We start from the raw sequence: 18,976 nt of genomic DNA on the forward strand, positions 1-18,976 counted from the left end.
TGCTTGGCTTCAGAACGGTCAGTGGTTCATTTACTCTGTGCTTGGCTTCAGAACGGTCAGTGGTTCATTTACTCTGTGCTTGGCTTCAGAACGGTCAGTGGTTCATTTACTCTGTACTTGGCTTCAGAACGGTCAGTGGTTCATTTACTCTGTGCTTGGCTTCAGAATGGTCAGTGGTTCATTTACTCTGTGCTTGGCTTCAGAACGGTCAGTGGTTCATTTACTCTGTACTTGGCTTCAGAACGGTCAGTGGTTAATTTACTCTGTGCTTGGCTTCAGAACGGTCAGTGGTTCATTTACTCTGTTCTTGGCTTCAGAACGGTCAGTGGTTCATTTACTCTGTTCTTGGCTTCAGAACGGTCAGTGGTTCATTTACTCTGTGCTTGGCTTTAGAACGGTCAGTGGTTCATTTACTCTGTTCTTGGCTTCAGAACAATCAGTGGTTAATTTACTCTGTGCTTGGCTTTAGAACGGCCAGTGGTTCCCAACCGTTTCTGGATCAAGGGCCCACTTGAAAACCCAGTGGACCCAGTGGTGTAAGTAAAAAAAAAAGGGTATTTTGGTCTATTGTGGAGTTTCATTAGAGCCGACTTGTGGGGTCACATTGACTCAACTACTGTAGTTTCTTTTTTAATTTTGAGGTAATCTTTTTCACTTTCTTCAGTATTTCCAATTTAGATAGAATTCTAGATAGTGGTATTGATACTTCTTCCATGCCGCATACATTTTTAGAACATGTTTATGTTCATGATCAATCAATGGATTTTGTTCACCTACCCACAGGTTGGTTCTAGGGTTCAACACCCCTGATCCGCTAGCCTTAGCTGGGCCAGTCAGATCTGTCACTATTAAAATGTTTGGTTTTTAGGGAGTCTCTGGACAAATCGGAATGTGATCCTGTAGTTTATTGGACGTATCTGACTGGACGATTTTAAAAGTCCTACATTCAACTTTCCCCATATTTTTGTTTTGTTTTTTGGGCTCCCCTACAGTATGTGTCCCCTATTTTTTTTAATGTACAGTGATCTCACAACAGGTCAACTGATTTGGTGCTACTCGTGAAGTCATAGGTATCTCTCTACTTTAGTTTGTATTACCCCTATTATAATGAGTCAAAGATGTTGGAGGGGAGTAGCTGGGAATGGGATTATGGTGTGGGGGATACAATTATTTGCATACACAGCGCCCCCACCACATCAGGACATTGTGGTACTGCAGCTAAAACTGCTTTAAAAGCCAGACAGAAATGACATGGACTGGTTATATCAGAGTGGTGATTTTTGCTCAAACATTTTTAAATATGTTTGAAGGATATGATTAAATATTAAAAACTGTTTTAAAATGCATGTTATAGTTCCTTTAAAAGTATGGCTGCAGTGTTGCTCTACACAGACTGCCTGCTATGGACTCATAAATAGGAAAAAAAAAATATTGTTGCTCTCGGGCAAAAACCTTGAATCATTCTCTATTATTACACTGTCTGTACAAAAATAATTGTGACTAAATAATTAACTACGTAATTGGATCCATTGGAACACACATTCTTTTTCCCCATTTCATGAAAAGTTAAGTGTTTGTACTGGTTTCTGTGATACTGATACATACTGTCATAAGGTTTCTGTGATACATACTGTATCAGTGGGTATATAAACAATTTTATGTTTTATATCACGCAAAAATAAATGAGATTGTACCTATCTTCTGCACACCGCGGGGGGGGCGCCCACCCCAGCGTGACGCAGTGCCGCCCCTGGTGGGCTGTCATTCCCCCAGAAATAACATGACTTTGAGTGATTAAACTGCTCCGCGCCAGAACAGCACAAACTGAACAGTTATGAATATTATAGATCCTAATCGCCTCATGCTGAGCTTTTCACTTCGTCGTCTTTCCCCCCCCCTGCCTCTTGTCTCCTTGTCTTGCGGGGCTCACAGTCAGAAAGCAAAGGCCTTTTTCCACTAGCCTAGCAGGGGGGGCTGTTTTGTCTGGGGGGGGGGCTATCAGACAGTCTACATTTCCCAAAAGGCAATGTATTTCAGTGATTGTCAACCTTTTTTATTTTAGCCCCTTCTTTAACCCATTCAGGCCTGACGTCGGAATTTAAAAAAAAAAGTTTTCTAAATCATGACAATTTTCGGAAAGATTTGAGGCACATTTTAACGATTTTTCAAAAATAGCAGACCTACAAGTTCATAGCGCGCCACTCGGTGGCGCGCTATGAGCTTGTAGATCTGCTATTTTTCAATAGCTAAATTATAACATAATGTTTAAAACACCAAAAGGGGTTCCCGCCCCAAAATGGGTTAATGGTTAATGTGGTTAAACGCTAACGTGACATGGATGCGTTCCAGGTCTCAATGGGATAAACAGCTTTTGTCCCCACACGTCTCAAGATTTGCCATTGACCACGGTAAGAATTCCGGTCAAATGTCCGCAAAATCTTGCCATTGACGATGAACGGAGAAAAGACGTCAGAATTAAACATCAAAACATTAAACACCATTGACATTGCAGGGACAATTTACGTATTTTGTAAACGAGCAAATCAGCTAACCAATCACAGGCAACAGGCATTCTGATTGGCCAGTATGAGATCATGCATGATGATGTACACTATGATGATAAGAGCTGATAATTCCGCTAAATATGACGTAAATTAAACATCAAAACATTAAACATTGACATTGAAGGGAAAACTTATCATCATATGAGCAAATCGGCTAACCAATCACATGTTGGTGGGAGCTCTTGGCCAATAAGGGACCACCTCATGTACCTTATGTAGCAATGTCAAATGTCCGCTAACATAAATTGATGTACGATGACAAGAGCGCCCCTCATTTCACACGGGTGTGATTTTTTACTTCAAGGACCCCCAGTCAAAGTTAAAACACAACAATTTTGAATAATTTTCTTTTCTCTTCTCTTTTGGTGGTCTCTGGCGCAAAACATTTTCAGATGGGTGCCCCACAGCCAAATATACATGAAAATGTTTGATAACCAGACAGTGGCCTTGTGGTTAGAGTGTCCGCCCTGAAACTGGGAGGTTGGGGTTCGATTCCCGGCCGGGTCATACCAAAGACTGTAAAAATGGGACCCAATGCCTCCCTGCTTGGCACTCAGCATCAAAGGGTTGGATTGGGGAGTCAAATCTACTAATCAAATGATTCCCGAGGGCGGCACGGCTGCAGCTCACCGCTCCTTGGCTGCGGCTCACTGCTCCAAGAGATGGGTCAAATGCGGAGAACAAATTTCACTGCGGTAACGTGTGTGACAAATCGTATGACTTTGACTTTGACTTTGAACCACTCCATTAGGCCATGGACAGCCATTTTGTTTTGATCTCTGGGACTCCAATCCATGCTGTAAAATCCTCAGTTTATTTAACTCAGTGTACAAATGAAACCAAAATGGGCACACTCCAACCTCTATTTGTACACTCTCATAGTTATAGAGACCAATGCATTTTGACCCAGGGTGGTCCCTGGACCCTATTGAGGACCACTGATGTATTGAATTCAGTCTAACCAGAACACACGCCACGGAAACTGAATTATTACAGGAGGGGTATCAAAGGCAAAAGCATGAATTTCCCCCCTCCACCCCCCCCCTTAATAAATCAAACCCTTCCGTTACCTATTGTGTTTTCACACAATAGCGACCCTGTTCTATGGGATGTTTATGGCCGTAGACGTCGTGTAGGTTCCTTTTCATGCCACTATCCATTACCGCCTTGTGTTTATGGTTCTTGACCTTGTATTGCCTGCAGGCGTGTTGACAAATGGCCCGATAAAACGTGATGCAGTTTGTGTCAGGGTTACAATGGCTGATGACGCCAGAGGACACCGTCCTCTGTGTGCGAGATAACCGTCAGTGTCCCTACCGTGCATGGTGTCATTTTTTTGTTCTGTGTGTGTGTGCGTGTGCGCGCGTGTGTGTGCGTGCGCTCGCGCTTGTGCCTGTATGCGTGTGTGAGGACTGTCCCCTCAAGTGTATAGTGCAGTTTTAGAAATACACAAATGAACACAGAAATGAACACAGAAATACACATTGTGAGGGCCATTTTCTGGTCCACTCTTCACAAGACAACATCATTGTGTTATGGTAAAAAAAAAAGAAGAAGATGTTTAGAGTTAGACGTACAATTAGTAAAAGATTAATTGGGCATTAGGGTTAGGATTAGGTATTTAGAGGTTAATCAATTTAGGCCTGACGTCGATATTTTAAAAATGTCTTCTAAACCATGACAGTTTTCTGAAATACCTCAATGTTTCTGTATCAGTGCGGTGCTCAATATTTCATGTCAAGGACCCCAAAAATTATATGTATTTGGCCGCCGACCCCCATCTGAAAATGTTGTTCCAGGGACCCACCCAGAAGCAAAGATTTGAGTTAAAAACATTCGCTCTGAAATAATATATATTCAAAGATTTGCGCCACATTTTCACGATTTTTCAAAAATAGCAGACCTACAAGCATCATGTAGATCTGCTATTTTTCAATAGCTAAATTATAACATAATGTTTAAAACACCAAAATGGGTTAAGTTTGGAGTTTAGGGTTAGAGTTATGCCTGAGTTATACTCAGTGTCATGCTGGTGTCACGCACCGGACATTAGCCCAAACCGACAAGATTTAGATTACGGTATAGCCCTTTACTCACGCACCGGACATTAGCCCAAACCGACAAGATTTAGATTACGGTATAGCCCTTTACTCACGCACCGGACATTAGCCCAAACCTACAAGATTTAGATTACGGTATAGCCCTTTTTTACGCACCGGACATTAGCCCAAACCTACAAGATTTAGATTACGGTATAGCCCTTTACTCACGCACCGGACATTAGCCCAAACCTACAAGATCTAGATTACGGTATAGCCCTTTTTTTCCTTCCACTTGATTAGCTTTTTTTCTTTTTTTCCTGCCTTTTCCGATGCTTTCCTTTAACTTGTATGTCCTCACAAGTACAGTGATACATATGTGTGTGTGTGTGTGTGTGTGTGTGTGTGTGTGTGTGTGTGTGTGTGTGTGTGTGTGTGTGTGTGTGTGTGTGTGTGTGTGTGTGTGTGTGTGTGTGTGTGTGTGTGTGTGTGTGTGTGTGTGTGTGTGTGTGTGTGTGCGTGCGTGCGTGCGTGCGTGCGTGCGTGCGTGCGTGCGTGCGTGCGTGCGTGCGTGCGTGCGTGCGTGCGTGCGTGCGTGCGTGCGTGCATTTTGTGTGTGTGTGTGTGTGTGGGGGGGGGGGGGGGTCTGTACCGGGCCTTATCTGTGTATATAGGTCCATCATACTGTGCTGTATCTCACTACTAGCCTGCTCATCCACTGGCTCTAAGCCGCTCGGACCACCAGCAGCCCCACCAGCCACCACCACCACCAACATTGATGATATATCCCTGGTCCCCTCCATCCCACATCTCTCACTCTGATTCATGGGCTGTTTGTGTAGCCCATCCATCTGTGGGGGCCCAGCAACACAGAGGCAGGGGAGAAGACACACGGAGAGGCGCAGGGCTGTTTTGGAGCAGGGGAGGAGGGTGTGTGTGTGTGTGTGTGTGTGTGGGGGGGGGGGGGGGGGTGGGGGGGGGGTCGGACTGCATTAAGGAGAGATAGGGGCCCGCTAGGAAATGGTTGGTTTCTGGGGGTTGGGGTGGGGGGGGGTGGGGGGTGGGGGGTGGTGATGCAGGGGGTTGGGAGAGGGGGGGGGGGGGGGGGGGGGGGACCGGCAGCTGGAGAAAACGGAGAACGGAGGAGGGAAAAGAACACGTGGGGCTCTAACTCTCAGAGGGAGAGAAATGGATTTTTCTGCGGGGACAAAGAGGGAGAGATCCTTACTGACAGATTAAACGGCTGAGGAAAAGAGAGAGCTGAGAGGATGAAAGGGCAGATCATACTGTAGATCACTGGTAGACGTGCTGAGGGAAGAGGATTGCGGCGGATGTTACTGTATAGCCTTTTTGCTGCTATACGCTGCTCTCCTCCTCAAGGAAAGACCTGCTTTGGTGTCATTATCGCTGTCCTATATGTGGCTCCATCACCGTCAGTGCTTAACCCATTTAGACCTGAGTTCAAAACATTCACTTTGAAAGAATATATATTCAAAGATTTGCGCCACATTTTTACGATTTTTCAAAAATAGCAGACCTACAAGCTCGTGGCGCGCCACTCGGTGGCGCGCTATGAGCTTGTAGATCTGCTATTTTTCAATAGCTAAATTATAACATAATGTTTGACAATTAGTTGACCTGAGTTAAAAACATTCACTTTGAAAGAATATATATTCAAAGATTTGCGCCACATTTTTACGATTTTAAAAAAATAGCAGGCCTACAAGCTCGTAGCGCGCCACTCGGTGGCGCGCTATGAGCTTGTAGATCTGCTATTTTTCAATAGCTAAATTATAACATAATGTTTAAAACACCAAAAGGGGTTCCCGCCCAAAATGGGATAATGCGTTCACAGACACATTCACGAACTCATTACGGGAATTGAATGGAACCTACTGCTCCACAAATTATGCAAGTTAGGTATTTAGCCACTTTCACCCATATTATTATAGTTGAATTATGAATTAATTCAAAGAAAATGGATTAATAGAATAATACACAGTACCATACAATAAGTATAAATCAATAGCATAAAAAGCTGCAGTCTGTCACTTTCATGTCCTTCCCGTGTTTTAAACCCAAGTGCCAAAATGTCTACCCTTAAGCTAAAAGGAAGATACACTCCAACCCTCACAAGACAATTGTGTTATATTGTACTGTATATGTTATCATACTCCATACTACAGATTGGTCAACAGAACTGTTTATTCACTAAACTAAACATGGTTAATGAAAAACGTTGTCGTGTTAATATCGCCACGAGAGATTGCCACTCGGCAGTGCCCTTTAGCAGTGCTGACCCTCTCTTAACAGATGTCGCACAATTAATGTTGTTTCTATTGAACTATCTGGGGCAATGATTTCAATAGGCCAATTAGCTCCTCGTTTCATTGTTCCAGTGGTCTAACAGTCCATTAGGAAATGAATGAAATATTTTTTTCCCCATTACTTGAAGCCCATTCGGTTGATTAAATGCACAATACATACAGACGCAGAGGAACACATTATAGAGTAGGCTACGATACAGCTTTTCTGTTGTTATTTTTAGAAAATTAGGTTAGCACTAGTAGATAGACCAGGGGTTCTCAACTCGTGGGTCGCGACCCCTCGGGGGGTCGCCAAATTATTTTAGGGGGTCCCCAAATTATTTTCAAAAAAGAAAAAAAAAAATCACGATTTTTCAAAAATAGCAGATCTACAAGCTCGTAGCGCGCCACTCGGTGGCGCGCTATGAGCTTGTAGATCTGCTATTTTTCAATAGCTAAATTATAACAATGCTTAAAACACCAAAAGGGGTTCCCGCCCAAAATGGTTTAAGGTTATTGTAGCAGTCAATTTATATTGGGGGTCGGGAGGGGGCGGGGCGGGGGTCCCGAGACGTTGCCAAAGCATTTTCGGGGGTCCCCGGCCAAAAACGTTGAGAACCCCTGGGATAGACTACAGAAGTCCTGACGTCAGAAACAGGCTCCCTGGTTCAGGTTTTTGCCCTCCTATATACAGGTTTAATGTTTTTGAGGGGCGCTATGCGCTAGCCCCTCCTAATGTTTGTCTTTAGTTCAATGTTTGTTTTGTAAACGCCATTGACAATGAAGGGAACATTTACGTCATAATGTGCCTCATTATGTCATCTTTTTTTGTTAATGGTGTTTCATGTTTGTGTTGGCGCCGTTTGTTTTACATCACCATTTAATCACCTAATCAACATGAGTTAGACTTTAATATATTAGCGCCCCTCACTTCACACGGGTGTGATTTTTCTCATTAAAAATCCCATGGCATCTTCCATGGAACTCCGTCTGACGATTCTGTCAGGGAGGTGGCTCGATCTGTGTCGTCTGGGATATTTCGTTTTATTTGATACCGTCTGTGTTTCGAGAAAATAGTATACATTCTGCGATGCTATCCCCCGCCTGTATTATCGTTGGAAGTAGGGATTTAATACGTTACAGGACTTCAACTGTATGGTGTGTGTGTTATATGAAATGTCCAGCTGGTGCTCGTTGATGCTCGTTAATGATGTACATCAAGGCAATTATGCTTCTGCACTGTCAAATAGGCCAACATCTATGTGATGTTGACAATTAGTTGACTTTTGGTGAAAAAGCTTGCATATATCAGTTGATATCGGTATCGGAAATGAGGAGTTGGACAATATCGGTAGGATATATCGCATATCGGCAAAAAAGTTAATATACGACCGACATCTGTAGTTGGAAACTATAGGAAATCACAGGATTGACACCATTGAAGCACGTCATGCCCACAATAAAACACATTCCAGACATTTGTGACTTTGTGTTATTATTTATTTTTGTTTGATCATGCAACTGAGAGCTGATAACATATATATTCTCATTCCCACACGTTGGCACAGTTTGGCCAACTCTGTCTGTAGTATATGTGATGTCACATTCCCCTTGCTCTGTGGGGACCGGTTCTTAACAACGTAGCACCAAAAAAAATCAAAGTGCTCTTAGCAGCACACTAAATAGCGTTTGTAATTATAGAGCCCTGTGCACAGAATATTCTGGGATGTGAACCAGATCGCCCCCTAGGGGCCTGGGGGAACCTAGATACAGAGGAAGAGAGAAATGGGGGGGGGGGGGGGGGGGGGGGGCTCTAGAGTGTGGACTCTGCCATATTTGGGTGACTTGATGCTGTATAGTGGTCTATAACTCTATAAGCCTCTACAGAGATAAGCCTCTGTTACTGTACTTGGGGAACGCTGTATGGATATTAAGGGATATTCAACATCAATGGGCACCGGTTATGTGATGTTTGAACTAGGGGGATGGTAGCTATAGCACGCTACATTTATCTTTACAACTAAATACAGTCGTAATGGCAATATCAAAACATTCAAAATACATTTACACAAGTAATAACATTGCTGTACAGTTCTTTGATTAGGAAGTAAATCTGGTTTATGATTTCTGTAAAGTAAATCCAGTCGGAATATGATAGCAATCAGTATTTGCTTGAACCGAACACTATGTCCTATTATGCACTACTAGAGCGGTGCCCGTGGGGCACTGGCCTACTTGGAACGATGCAAGTTGGAAATTCATGCCCCACCCAGATATTATGTCTGTGTCCCTTTGATGCCCATATATGGAATTCTGTGTCAGCCATACCCAAATATGGAGTGTTGTGAGGGGAGAACAGGCCAGCTCCATATATGGACCCTGGGCAGAGGCCTTTTTGGGGCGGTTCTGGACAACCGTGGGTCCGACCGACTCGACACCGGGCACTGCACCCCCTGCTGTGGTGTGGAACGTGTGTGTTGAATTTAAATATATAGATAGAATCAGTCTAAAAACGGCATAGTCTGAAAACTCACCTCTTCAGACTCCACCTTAGCCCGCAGCACTTGCCGTAGCCTTGCCGACCTTGCAGGCGAATGCAAAGGCTACAATATGTAATTTACAGTATATAGCATATTATGTAGACATAGCATTCTAGAGTGTTTATAGTTTCAATGTACAGATATCTCACTGTTCTTATTTTACTTTATGTATTTCACATTGACAGCTGCTTTCATTTCCCTAGAGTCTAGTCTCTCTCTCTCTGTCTCTGTGTGTCTCGCACACGTACGCAACGTTTCACCATAACCCCATAACCCTGATGCCATCCTCCATAAATAATATATATGATTATCCTGTACTTTTCTCAACTTCTACTTGTGTGTGTGTTCGTGTGTGTGTGTGCAGAAGCTGGCCAGGGAAGCGGAGCAGCTGCAGAAGGAGCACGTGTGGCAGGACGGTGTGAAGGTAAAGCTCGGCGCCAACGGCCTTCTCTTCCATCCTTCCTCCTCTTTCTCCTCTTCCTCTTTCCCCTGGGTTTTAGTGTTCTGTTCCTATCTAGTGGTCTGTCCCCCCGGTTTGTGACCCTACGATGACAATGTGATCAGCATCACAGGGGACAGTGACCCTACGATGACAATGTGATCAGCATCACAGGGGACAGTGACCCTACGATGACAATGTGATCAGCATCACAGGGGACAGTGACCCTACGATGACAATGTGATCAGCATCACAGGGGACAGTGACCCTACGATGACAATGTGATCAGCATCACAGGGGGCAGTGACCCTACGATGACAATGTGATCAGCATCACAGGGGACAGTGACCCTACGATGACAATGTGATCAGCATCACAGGGGACAGTGACCCTACGATGACAATGTGATCAGCATCACAGGGGACAGTGACCCTACGATGACAATGTGATCAGCATCACAGGGGACAGTAACCCTACGATGACAATGTGATCAGCATCACAGGGGACAGTGTTAAACACACTTAAATTGTACATTGTGTTTATTCAGTGATATACCGTTAAACAGCTTGTTTTTGTAAAACCTTGTTGAGCGGCAATTTTGGCTATTCGTGAGTACACGCACGGACGTGCTGTTGTGTGGCGCATTCCTGCGTGTTTTTACAAACATATATATATATATATACAGCCACGCTCACACACACACACACACACACACACACACACACACACACACACACACACACACACACACACACACACACACACACACCTGAATCTCTCTCTGAGGTTTGTCGATTCACAATCTCTAATCTGTGTGATTATTTACATGCTGTTTGTTCAGTTTCATGGACCGGAGCAGCTTGGATATTACATTTTCTACAAAGTGACCTTTACACGTACGCACGCACGCACACACACACACACGCACGCACACACACACACACACACACACACACACACACACACACACACACACACACACACACACACACACACACACACACACACACACACACACACACACACACACACACACACACACACACACACACACACACTGTTGAATTGTAAAAAATCTCCCCTCCCTGTGAAAACCCCAAACCACTTTTTCAGTGGTCTGTGTGTGTGTGTGTGTGTGTGTGTGTGTGTGTGTGTGTGTGTGTGTGTGTGTGTGTGTGTGTGTGTGTGTGTGTGTGTGTGTGTGTGTGTGTGCGTGTGCGTAAGCCTGCCTGCCTGCTCTGCTGACTCCCAGATTTTGCAAACACACCGATGCAAACATGCCGGTGTGCGAACAGTACACACACACACACACACACACACACACACACACACACACACACACAAACGTTGTGCGTTCTCCACTGTCATATTCTTTGTCTCCAGGGAGACGGGCTCGCTGTCATGGTACACTTCCCACAAATGGATTTTTAACCCCGTGCGTCCTGCGGGATATTTGAGAAAAGGCTTTAACTGATTTAAAAAGGAATGATTATGAGCCCCTCTCTTCCACTTCCCCAGCTGAAGTCCATTTTTATTCATGGTCTCTTACACTGCGGGGGCGGGGGTCTCGAGGGGAGGGGGTCTCGGGGTGGCAGCGGTGGCCACGTGCGCTCTGTCACCGCTGCTCTGAGGGAGGTGGGGAGGGGGTCTAATGGCCCATCATACACCTGCACACACACACGCAGGCACATACACACTTTTGTATTACTGCACTTGTGTGAGGATATCAACATTTTGGACAGAAAATTTATCAATTTTTTTGTACAATTTCTTTGCAATTTTTCTCCACCATTTTTTTTACCCTAACCCTAAAGCCGAAAAGAGCGGATCTTGCAAGCCCCCGACGCGCTGTGAGCCTGTACTGTATATTGGTGATCTTGGGTGCACGACAATGGCGCGCAACTAAGTAGTGTATATAACTCTTAATCCTCCTAACCTCTAAATGTCTAATCCGCCTAACTCTAAAGATGTATTTCAACCGTCAAACAATAACCATTTCTCTTGTGAGGTCCAGGACATTTGTCCTCACAATGTCTAATTCTCAAATTACTATACTATACTCGTGGGGACCTTTGGCCAGCACAAGTACAGTAATTCAAGGCCACGCACGCACGCACGCACATGTGTGCGCGCGCACACACACACCGATCGGCTGTGCGTGGGTAGCCATGCAGGTATAGTGGGGGGCTGAGTCCCACACCTGTTCACAGGAGGCTGCTTTCAATACGGCGTCAATACCTCTTCAAGCGGAAAAGACCACCCTCCTACCCCCCACCGCCACGACCCTCTCTGTGTCTGATCTGTCTCGGTTCTTTTTCCCTGAATTTGTTTTTATTCTCTCGCTGCTATTCTCTGTCCTCGGGCTGAGCTGTGTAACAGTATTATATCGATATGCTTGATGTGTGACGAGTCTGGGATTTGGGACATCGTGATGTGACAATAATTGTTGTATTTTTGTGTGGTTTTAACATTGTGCGCGCAAAAATATCAGAAATGCTGCCGCTATACTACGGCTGCATCTTGTGACTGTCTGTGTGTGTGTGTGTGTGAGTGTGCATGCATGCACGCACGCACACACCCTCCCTCGGTTACTTTACTCTCTCACACGCCGCGCGCGCACGCGCGCGCACACACACACACACACACACACACACACACACACACACACACACACACACACACCACCCCACACACACTCACCGTCCCACACGTATCAGATGCAAGCTTTTCATGTCCCGTTCGCATTGCCTACCTGACGTTGTTGCCTGCTCTCCACTCGTAGCTTTTAAAAGTCATTTCCTCAGAAAAGTGAAAAGTCCTAAACAAATTCTCCATGACTGTAGATAGGAACTCTAATTAAATCCTTATGCAGAGATTAAGGGCTCCATTTTCGTCACCGCTAAACCCCTTATCCCTAAACTTCTTTACCTTTTTTTGTACTATTTTGAAAAACTTTTTTGAATAGTTCAACTAGCCAATCTACATTGACACGTTGTGAGCTTGTAGACTGGCCATTTTAACAATTCAAAAATGTTTTGCAAAATAGTAAAAAAAAAGGCAAAGAAGTTTAGGGATAAGGGGTTTAGCGGTGATGAAAATGGAGCCCTATATGTTAATTGTATTGTAAACTAAACTTTTTCTTTCTTTTTTCTGTGTGACACATTCTATGCCCTGGCCCCTCCCCTCTCCCTGCAAGTGCTCTGCAAAATTAAATACATCTTTTATTTTTGACTAAAACAGCAGATCTACAAGCTCATAGCGCGCCACCGAGTGGTGCGCTACGAGCTTGTAGGTCTGCTATTTTTAGAAAAATCGAAGAACGACGGACATAGAAACATAGCTTTTTCAGAAAACTGTCATTTTCAAACAGACATTTTTAGAATCTGATCTCAAAATGAGCAAGATTTGTTGGTTCTACATATCGGTTCGATATATTTTCGCCCTATACTCGGTACTCTCTTTCTGTCTGCATGTCTTTCTGGCTGCTTTTCCAGTGCTCCCACCCTACCCCTCCCCCCCCCCCACACACACACACACACCACCATGTCCAAACAGCCCCGTCCCCACCCTCGGATCTTGCAAGCCCCCGACGCGCTGTGAGCTTGTACTGTATATTGGTGATCTTGGGTGCACGACAATGGCGCGCAACTAAGTAGTGTATATAACTCTTAATCCTCCTAACCTCTACATGTCTTATCCGCCTAACTCTAGAGATGTATTTCAACCGCCAAACAACCATTTTGTTGGTTCTACATATCGGTTCGATATATTTTCGCCCTATACTCGGTACTCTCTTTCTGTCTGTCTTTCTCGCTGCTTTTCCAGTGCTCCCACCCCCCCCCCCCCCCACACACACACACACCACCATGTCCAAACAGCCCCGTCCCCACCCTCCTCTCAGTGCTCCCACCCTACCCCCCCTCACCCCCCACCCTCCCCCCCACACACACACACCACCATGTCCAAACAGCCCCGTCCCCACCCTCCTCTCATCTCCATCACATTCCAACACCTTGCTGCTTATCTGTCTTGTGTGTCTGCTTCCTCCATGAGGCATGAAAACACTCTGAGAAATATCACATTGTCGCAAACGCTGCAAATGAATCCTAATGGTGCTTCCTCCATTAATAATGTATTGCGGCTGATTTCATTTGCTTTTATAATTAGGCCAGGTAATGAATCTCGGCAGGGGCGAGTGTGAAACCGTTTAAAGGAAGGAGACACACACACACACACACACAGTACACACACACACACACACACACACACACACACACACACACACACACACACACACACACACACACACACACACAGAGGAGGGAGGAGGAGAGAGATGAGAAGGAGGAGGAGGAGGAGGAGGAGGAGATAGGCCTCATCGCTGTCGGGTGGAAACCTCATATGTCCAAAAGGGTGACTTACTTATCAGGACACAAAATCACCTGTGTTTTTATCAGATCTAATGTATCTAATGTTTTTATCAGATCGAATGTATCTAATGTTTTTAGCAGATCTAATGTAGGCCTAGTTGTTATTTAGTGTTTTTAGCAGATCTAATGTAGGCCTAGTTGTTATTTAGTCACAAGTGCTTGTTACCACGTTTCATTGCTTCAAGATTCATAAAAACACACGTAATAACCAGTCTTTCACTTTAACATTTTCTAAAATAGCATAAGATAGCAGACCTACAAGCTCACGTCGCATCGCATTGTGAGCTTGTCGATCGGCTATTTTCAGCACAACGCCCTCATACGACAATGTAGGACATTCATTTTTGTATAAATAAAGACAAACCACGTCTAAAGTTGAAATCTGGAGATGCAAGGTTTCTGCCACACAGCGATGCACACAGTTTGTAGATATGTGTGCCTCTCTTAATTTGTGTTTGGGTGAACAGGCGGCTGACTGGCACACTAATTAGATTAGTGCTGCACGCTGGCTGGGCATTAGCAGCAAACACAGAGCATCTTAACCCATTTCGACCTGGGAACGATTCTGCAAATGTCTTCTAAATCCTGACTGTTTTCTTGAAAAAGCTATGTTTTTCTATGTCAGTGGTTCTCAAACATTTTCATGTCAACGACCCCCAAAAATATATGTATTTGGCTGCCGTCCCCCATCTGAAAATATCTAGTTCCAGTGACCACCCAGAAGCAAAGATTTGAGTTAAAAATGTTCGCTCTGAAAGAATATATTCAAAGATTTGTGCCACATTTTCAAGATTTTTCTAAAATAGCAGATCTACAAGCTCATAGCGCGCCACTCGGTGGCGCGCTATGAGCTTGTAGATCTGCTATTTTTCAATAGCTAAAGCATAACATAATGCTAACACCAAAAGGGGTTCCCGCCCAAAATGGGTTAAACTAACAGCTCTGTCAGTCTGTCACACACCGAGCACAGAGAGAGTATGTTTACCTGCAACAGGGCGACTAGGGCTGGGCCTTATCATGACTTCAAACCAATAGCACACTTATTTCAAACTTTTGCCTCCATCACGGTTTTGTTTTATAAGCAGACAATAGCAGAAGAGCTCACAACTCGTCACATTACGGGACGTTGTGAGCTATTTCACTTTGGTATTCAACTTCGATTTTTGCATAATGACCAAAATAGGGACACTGTGGAGGTTAAAACTGGATGAATCAAAACTCTTGACTGTATGCTAGGCGTAGGCATGTCATTTATCTGACTGTGTATGCTAGGCGTAGGGATGTCATTTATCTGACTGTGTATGCTAGGCGTAGGCATGTCATTTATCTGACTGTGTATGCTAGGCGTAGGGATGTCATTTATCTGACTGTGTATGCTAGGCGTAGGGATGTCATTTATCTGACTGTGTATGCTAGGCGTAGGCATGTCATTTATCTGACTGTGTATGCCAGGCGTAGGCATGTCATTTATCTGACATTTATCATTTATCTGCCAGTCATTTTGGGGAGGCTGTAGTTTTGTCTTTGTGGGTACAGACGCTGTCGGTTTTCCCGACCAGTATACTCATTGGGAAGTGTCCCCGTAGTCAGGGAATATTATCAGTATAATGTCAAATCTGGGAATACATTTCTTACCAAGAATTTTCTTCACCAATGTGTTTGTAAAGGTGTCTACTACCATATCCCACATTGGTTTCAAATATGCATTCACATTTAGGCATATTTGGGCAAGTGGATATGGCCAACCTAGGGTGGTTGAATAGAAACCAATGTGGGATATGTTAGTAGACACCTTTACAAACACATTGGTGAAGAAAAGTCTTGGTAAGAAATGTATTCCCAGATTGTATTAAATAACCCCTGACTACTGAGCAAAATACACTTAAGGTAGGGTAAGTGATATTGAAGTGAAGTGTATGTGTTCAAATAAGTGTTGAATATAGCTCTAGAATCATTGCTATAGAGTACTGTAGGGTGTTTTTTCAGTAAGAGGAGTCTCCAGCTCTTACACACTCTTACCCACTCTTACATACAATAGAAAGTGATATTATGGCCAGGATACCAATTGTATCCATTCAGGTATAAGAGAAATTGCACAGGATAAAACGAGTGAAATTGGAACACTCTGTAACATGACATATTATGTTGTGGGGAGGTGGGGGGGGGGGGCTGCTTTTGGTAGGATGTTTTGTGTGAGTGTGCTTGTGCTTGTGTCCATCTAAAAACACGTTTTGTGTAGTTAAGTAGTGTGTGTGTGTGTGTGTGTGTGTGTGTGTGTGTGGTGTGTGTGGTGTGTGTGTGTGTGTGTGTGTGTGTGTGTGTGTTCATTAGCAGCAGGTTGTGTACCTGGGCCCGGACCATCTGCTTCCGCCATCTAAAGTGGTGACATCACAGGATCTCAACGACCTGCCTGCTCCTCACCACGGCTGCTATCGCATCTGTTACACAACGCACACATGCACGCACACGCTTGGCGCACATACATGCATAAACACTAGCACTCACAATGCGTGGCACACACACACACGTAACAGTAACACGTACACGCACGTGTTTGTATTGTATTCCTAATACTTGCGAGGACATGACATCAACATGTTAGGACAGCGTTGAAAATAGCCCGAGAATTGGCAGGGGAGAAAAAGCTTGGAGATCTACAATTGATTGATGCGTGACATCGATGCGCAACTAAATGTTAAATAGGGAATATACTTGTGGGGTAACACACACCCACATGCACACACACGCACGCACGCACGCGCACGCACAAACACTCTCTCGCGGCGTAGCTCCAGTTGCCAGGTTGTACTTGTGACCACAGTGGGTGCGGGGAGGCCATGGTTATGGACATGGAGGTGTTGATGGTAACAACTGGTGTGATGGTCGTCGGGGGGGGGGGTTAAATCAATTGGAATTAAATGGTGTGTGAAATAGACATTAAAGTGTTTGATCGCTCCTGATTCCTCAAGGTCAGGAGCCCATCCTTGTGTGACTGTCTCTGTGTGTCTCCAGCCCCCCCATCGTCCATTGCGCTGAGAGTGGATCCATATACCCGCGGTGACCCAGTCGCATTTCCCTACGTTTTCCCGCGGATTTAAAACCTATTCTCTTCTCTGTGTGGTGTTTAAATTGCCACGCCGACCAGCCAGGGAGAATATGGAACTTTTGGAAACTATTTCTAGTTTTACATTTGAGCACATTGTTGGTTTTACTGAGACAGTGAATATGATGGAAGACATTATGTTAACACAATCTGTGCTGAAACGAGAAAATCTTGTGAATAGCTGTACCCCACTGTGCCAAAACGAGATTACGAGATTTGATTAATTGGCATTAATACATACTATATATATACTTTTTTTTGTTTCTTTTTTTTACTCACATGGTCTAAATGCGAATCCGATGTGAGCGCTTATTGCTCCTTTTTCAGACAGGTTGATACAGTATCAATATGATGGCATAGACTGGCCTATACTCCATATTTGGGCATGATGACACAGAACTGCATAATGCTTTTTGTGTCCATATCACTACGCCCAAAAAATAGTTCCATGTGATAGAGGGGTCAAAGTTGAACGAAAGTTGCGCTAATATTTTAGAAATAGGTCAACAATACAAATGACGTTGGTTTTGTGAATTCATTTACTTTTACTGCGTGGCCCCCTGTGCCCCCCACAAAATGACTGGAACTACTTAATATTCACCAGAGCAGAACTCCCACCACGGGCGACAGGGCGACTGTGGCTCAAGAGGTAGAGCAGGTCGACCAATGATCCATGGGTCGACGGTTCGAATCCCGGCTCCTCCTGTCTACATGTCGAAGTGTCCTTGGGCAAGACACTGAACCCCAAATTGCTCCCGATGTGCTGGTTGGTACCTTGCATGGCTTCCGCCGCAATCGGTGTATGAATGTGTGTGTGAATGGGTGAATGTAATGCACAATCTATGTAAAGCGCCTTGGATAAAGGCGCTATATAAATGCACCATTTACCATTTACCACGGGACTCGGGCAATCAATTAATACAGTTGCAACCACTATATAAATGGCAAGTATTTCATAAAGCTTAAAGGACCACTTCACCACTTTTCAACCTATCTTCATATAATAGGTCCTCACTAATAATTTCTATTAGCTTGTATTCCCCATCGATGATGTCACGGGAGGACGGTTTCTGAACTGCCCACAGCCCACAGAGTAGGAAAAAATTGCGCCATTTTCTCATGATTATTAGTGAGGACCTATTATATGAAGATAGGTTGAAAAGTGGTGAAGTGGTCCTTTAAGTTAAAAAAAATTCTGAAGTATCCCTTTAACACATGCAGGCCATACAGTACAGTACAGTATGTACAGTATACAGTTATATGTGCAGCAGATAAGCACTGCTGTCACTTATTTAAATGGTGGCCGGCGTGTCGAGGCGTCGGACAACCGGGAACGCTGCCTGACATAAAGGAAGGAGATTGTGAAAGGAGAAACGAGGGGAAGACGGGAACTTTTCCATCAGATTCTGATGTGGCAGCTGCTGCTGTTTGAAATGCATTAGGGCTAATAGCCCCCCCATTAGAGGGGGGGGGGGGAGAGAGAGAGAGAGAGGAAGAGAGAAGAGAGAGAGAGAGAGTTAAGGAGGGAGGGAGAGAGAGAGAGAGAGAGAGAGAG

The 18,976-nt window shown here is 44.4% G+C and overlaps 1 protein-coding gene across 1 annotated transcript in view; it reads left to right on the forward strand.

The window, feature by feature from the left end:
* Window positions 1-18,976, forward strand: part of cacna2d2a (calcium channel, voltage-dependent, alpha 2/delta subunit 2a) — a gene marked incomplete at its 5' end in the record, with an annotated part of 334,563 nt that overhangs the window by 117,428 nt on the left and 198,159 nt on the right. The window contains one exon of the mRNA XM_079510575.1: window positions 9,814-9,873. Within this exon, the coding sequence (XP_079366701.1) occupies window positions 9,814-9,873 (60 nt within the window). The remainder of the gene's footprint in view (window positions 1-9,813; window positions 9,874-18,976) is intronic.

Source organism: Electrona antarctica, assembly GCF_951216825.1.
Source record: "Electrona antarctica genome assembly, chromosome: 9".
Taxonomy (NCBI): domain Eukaryota; kingdom Metazoa; phylum Chordata; class Actinopteri; order Myctophiformes; family Myctophidae; genus Electrona; species Electrona antarctica.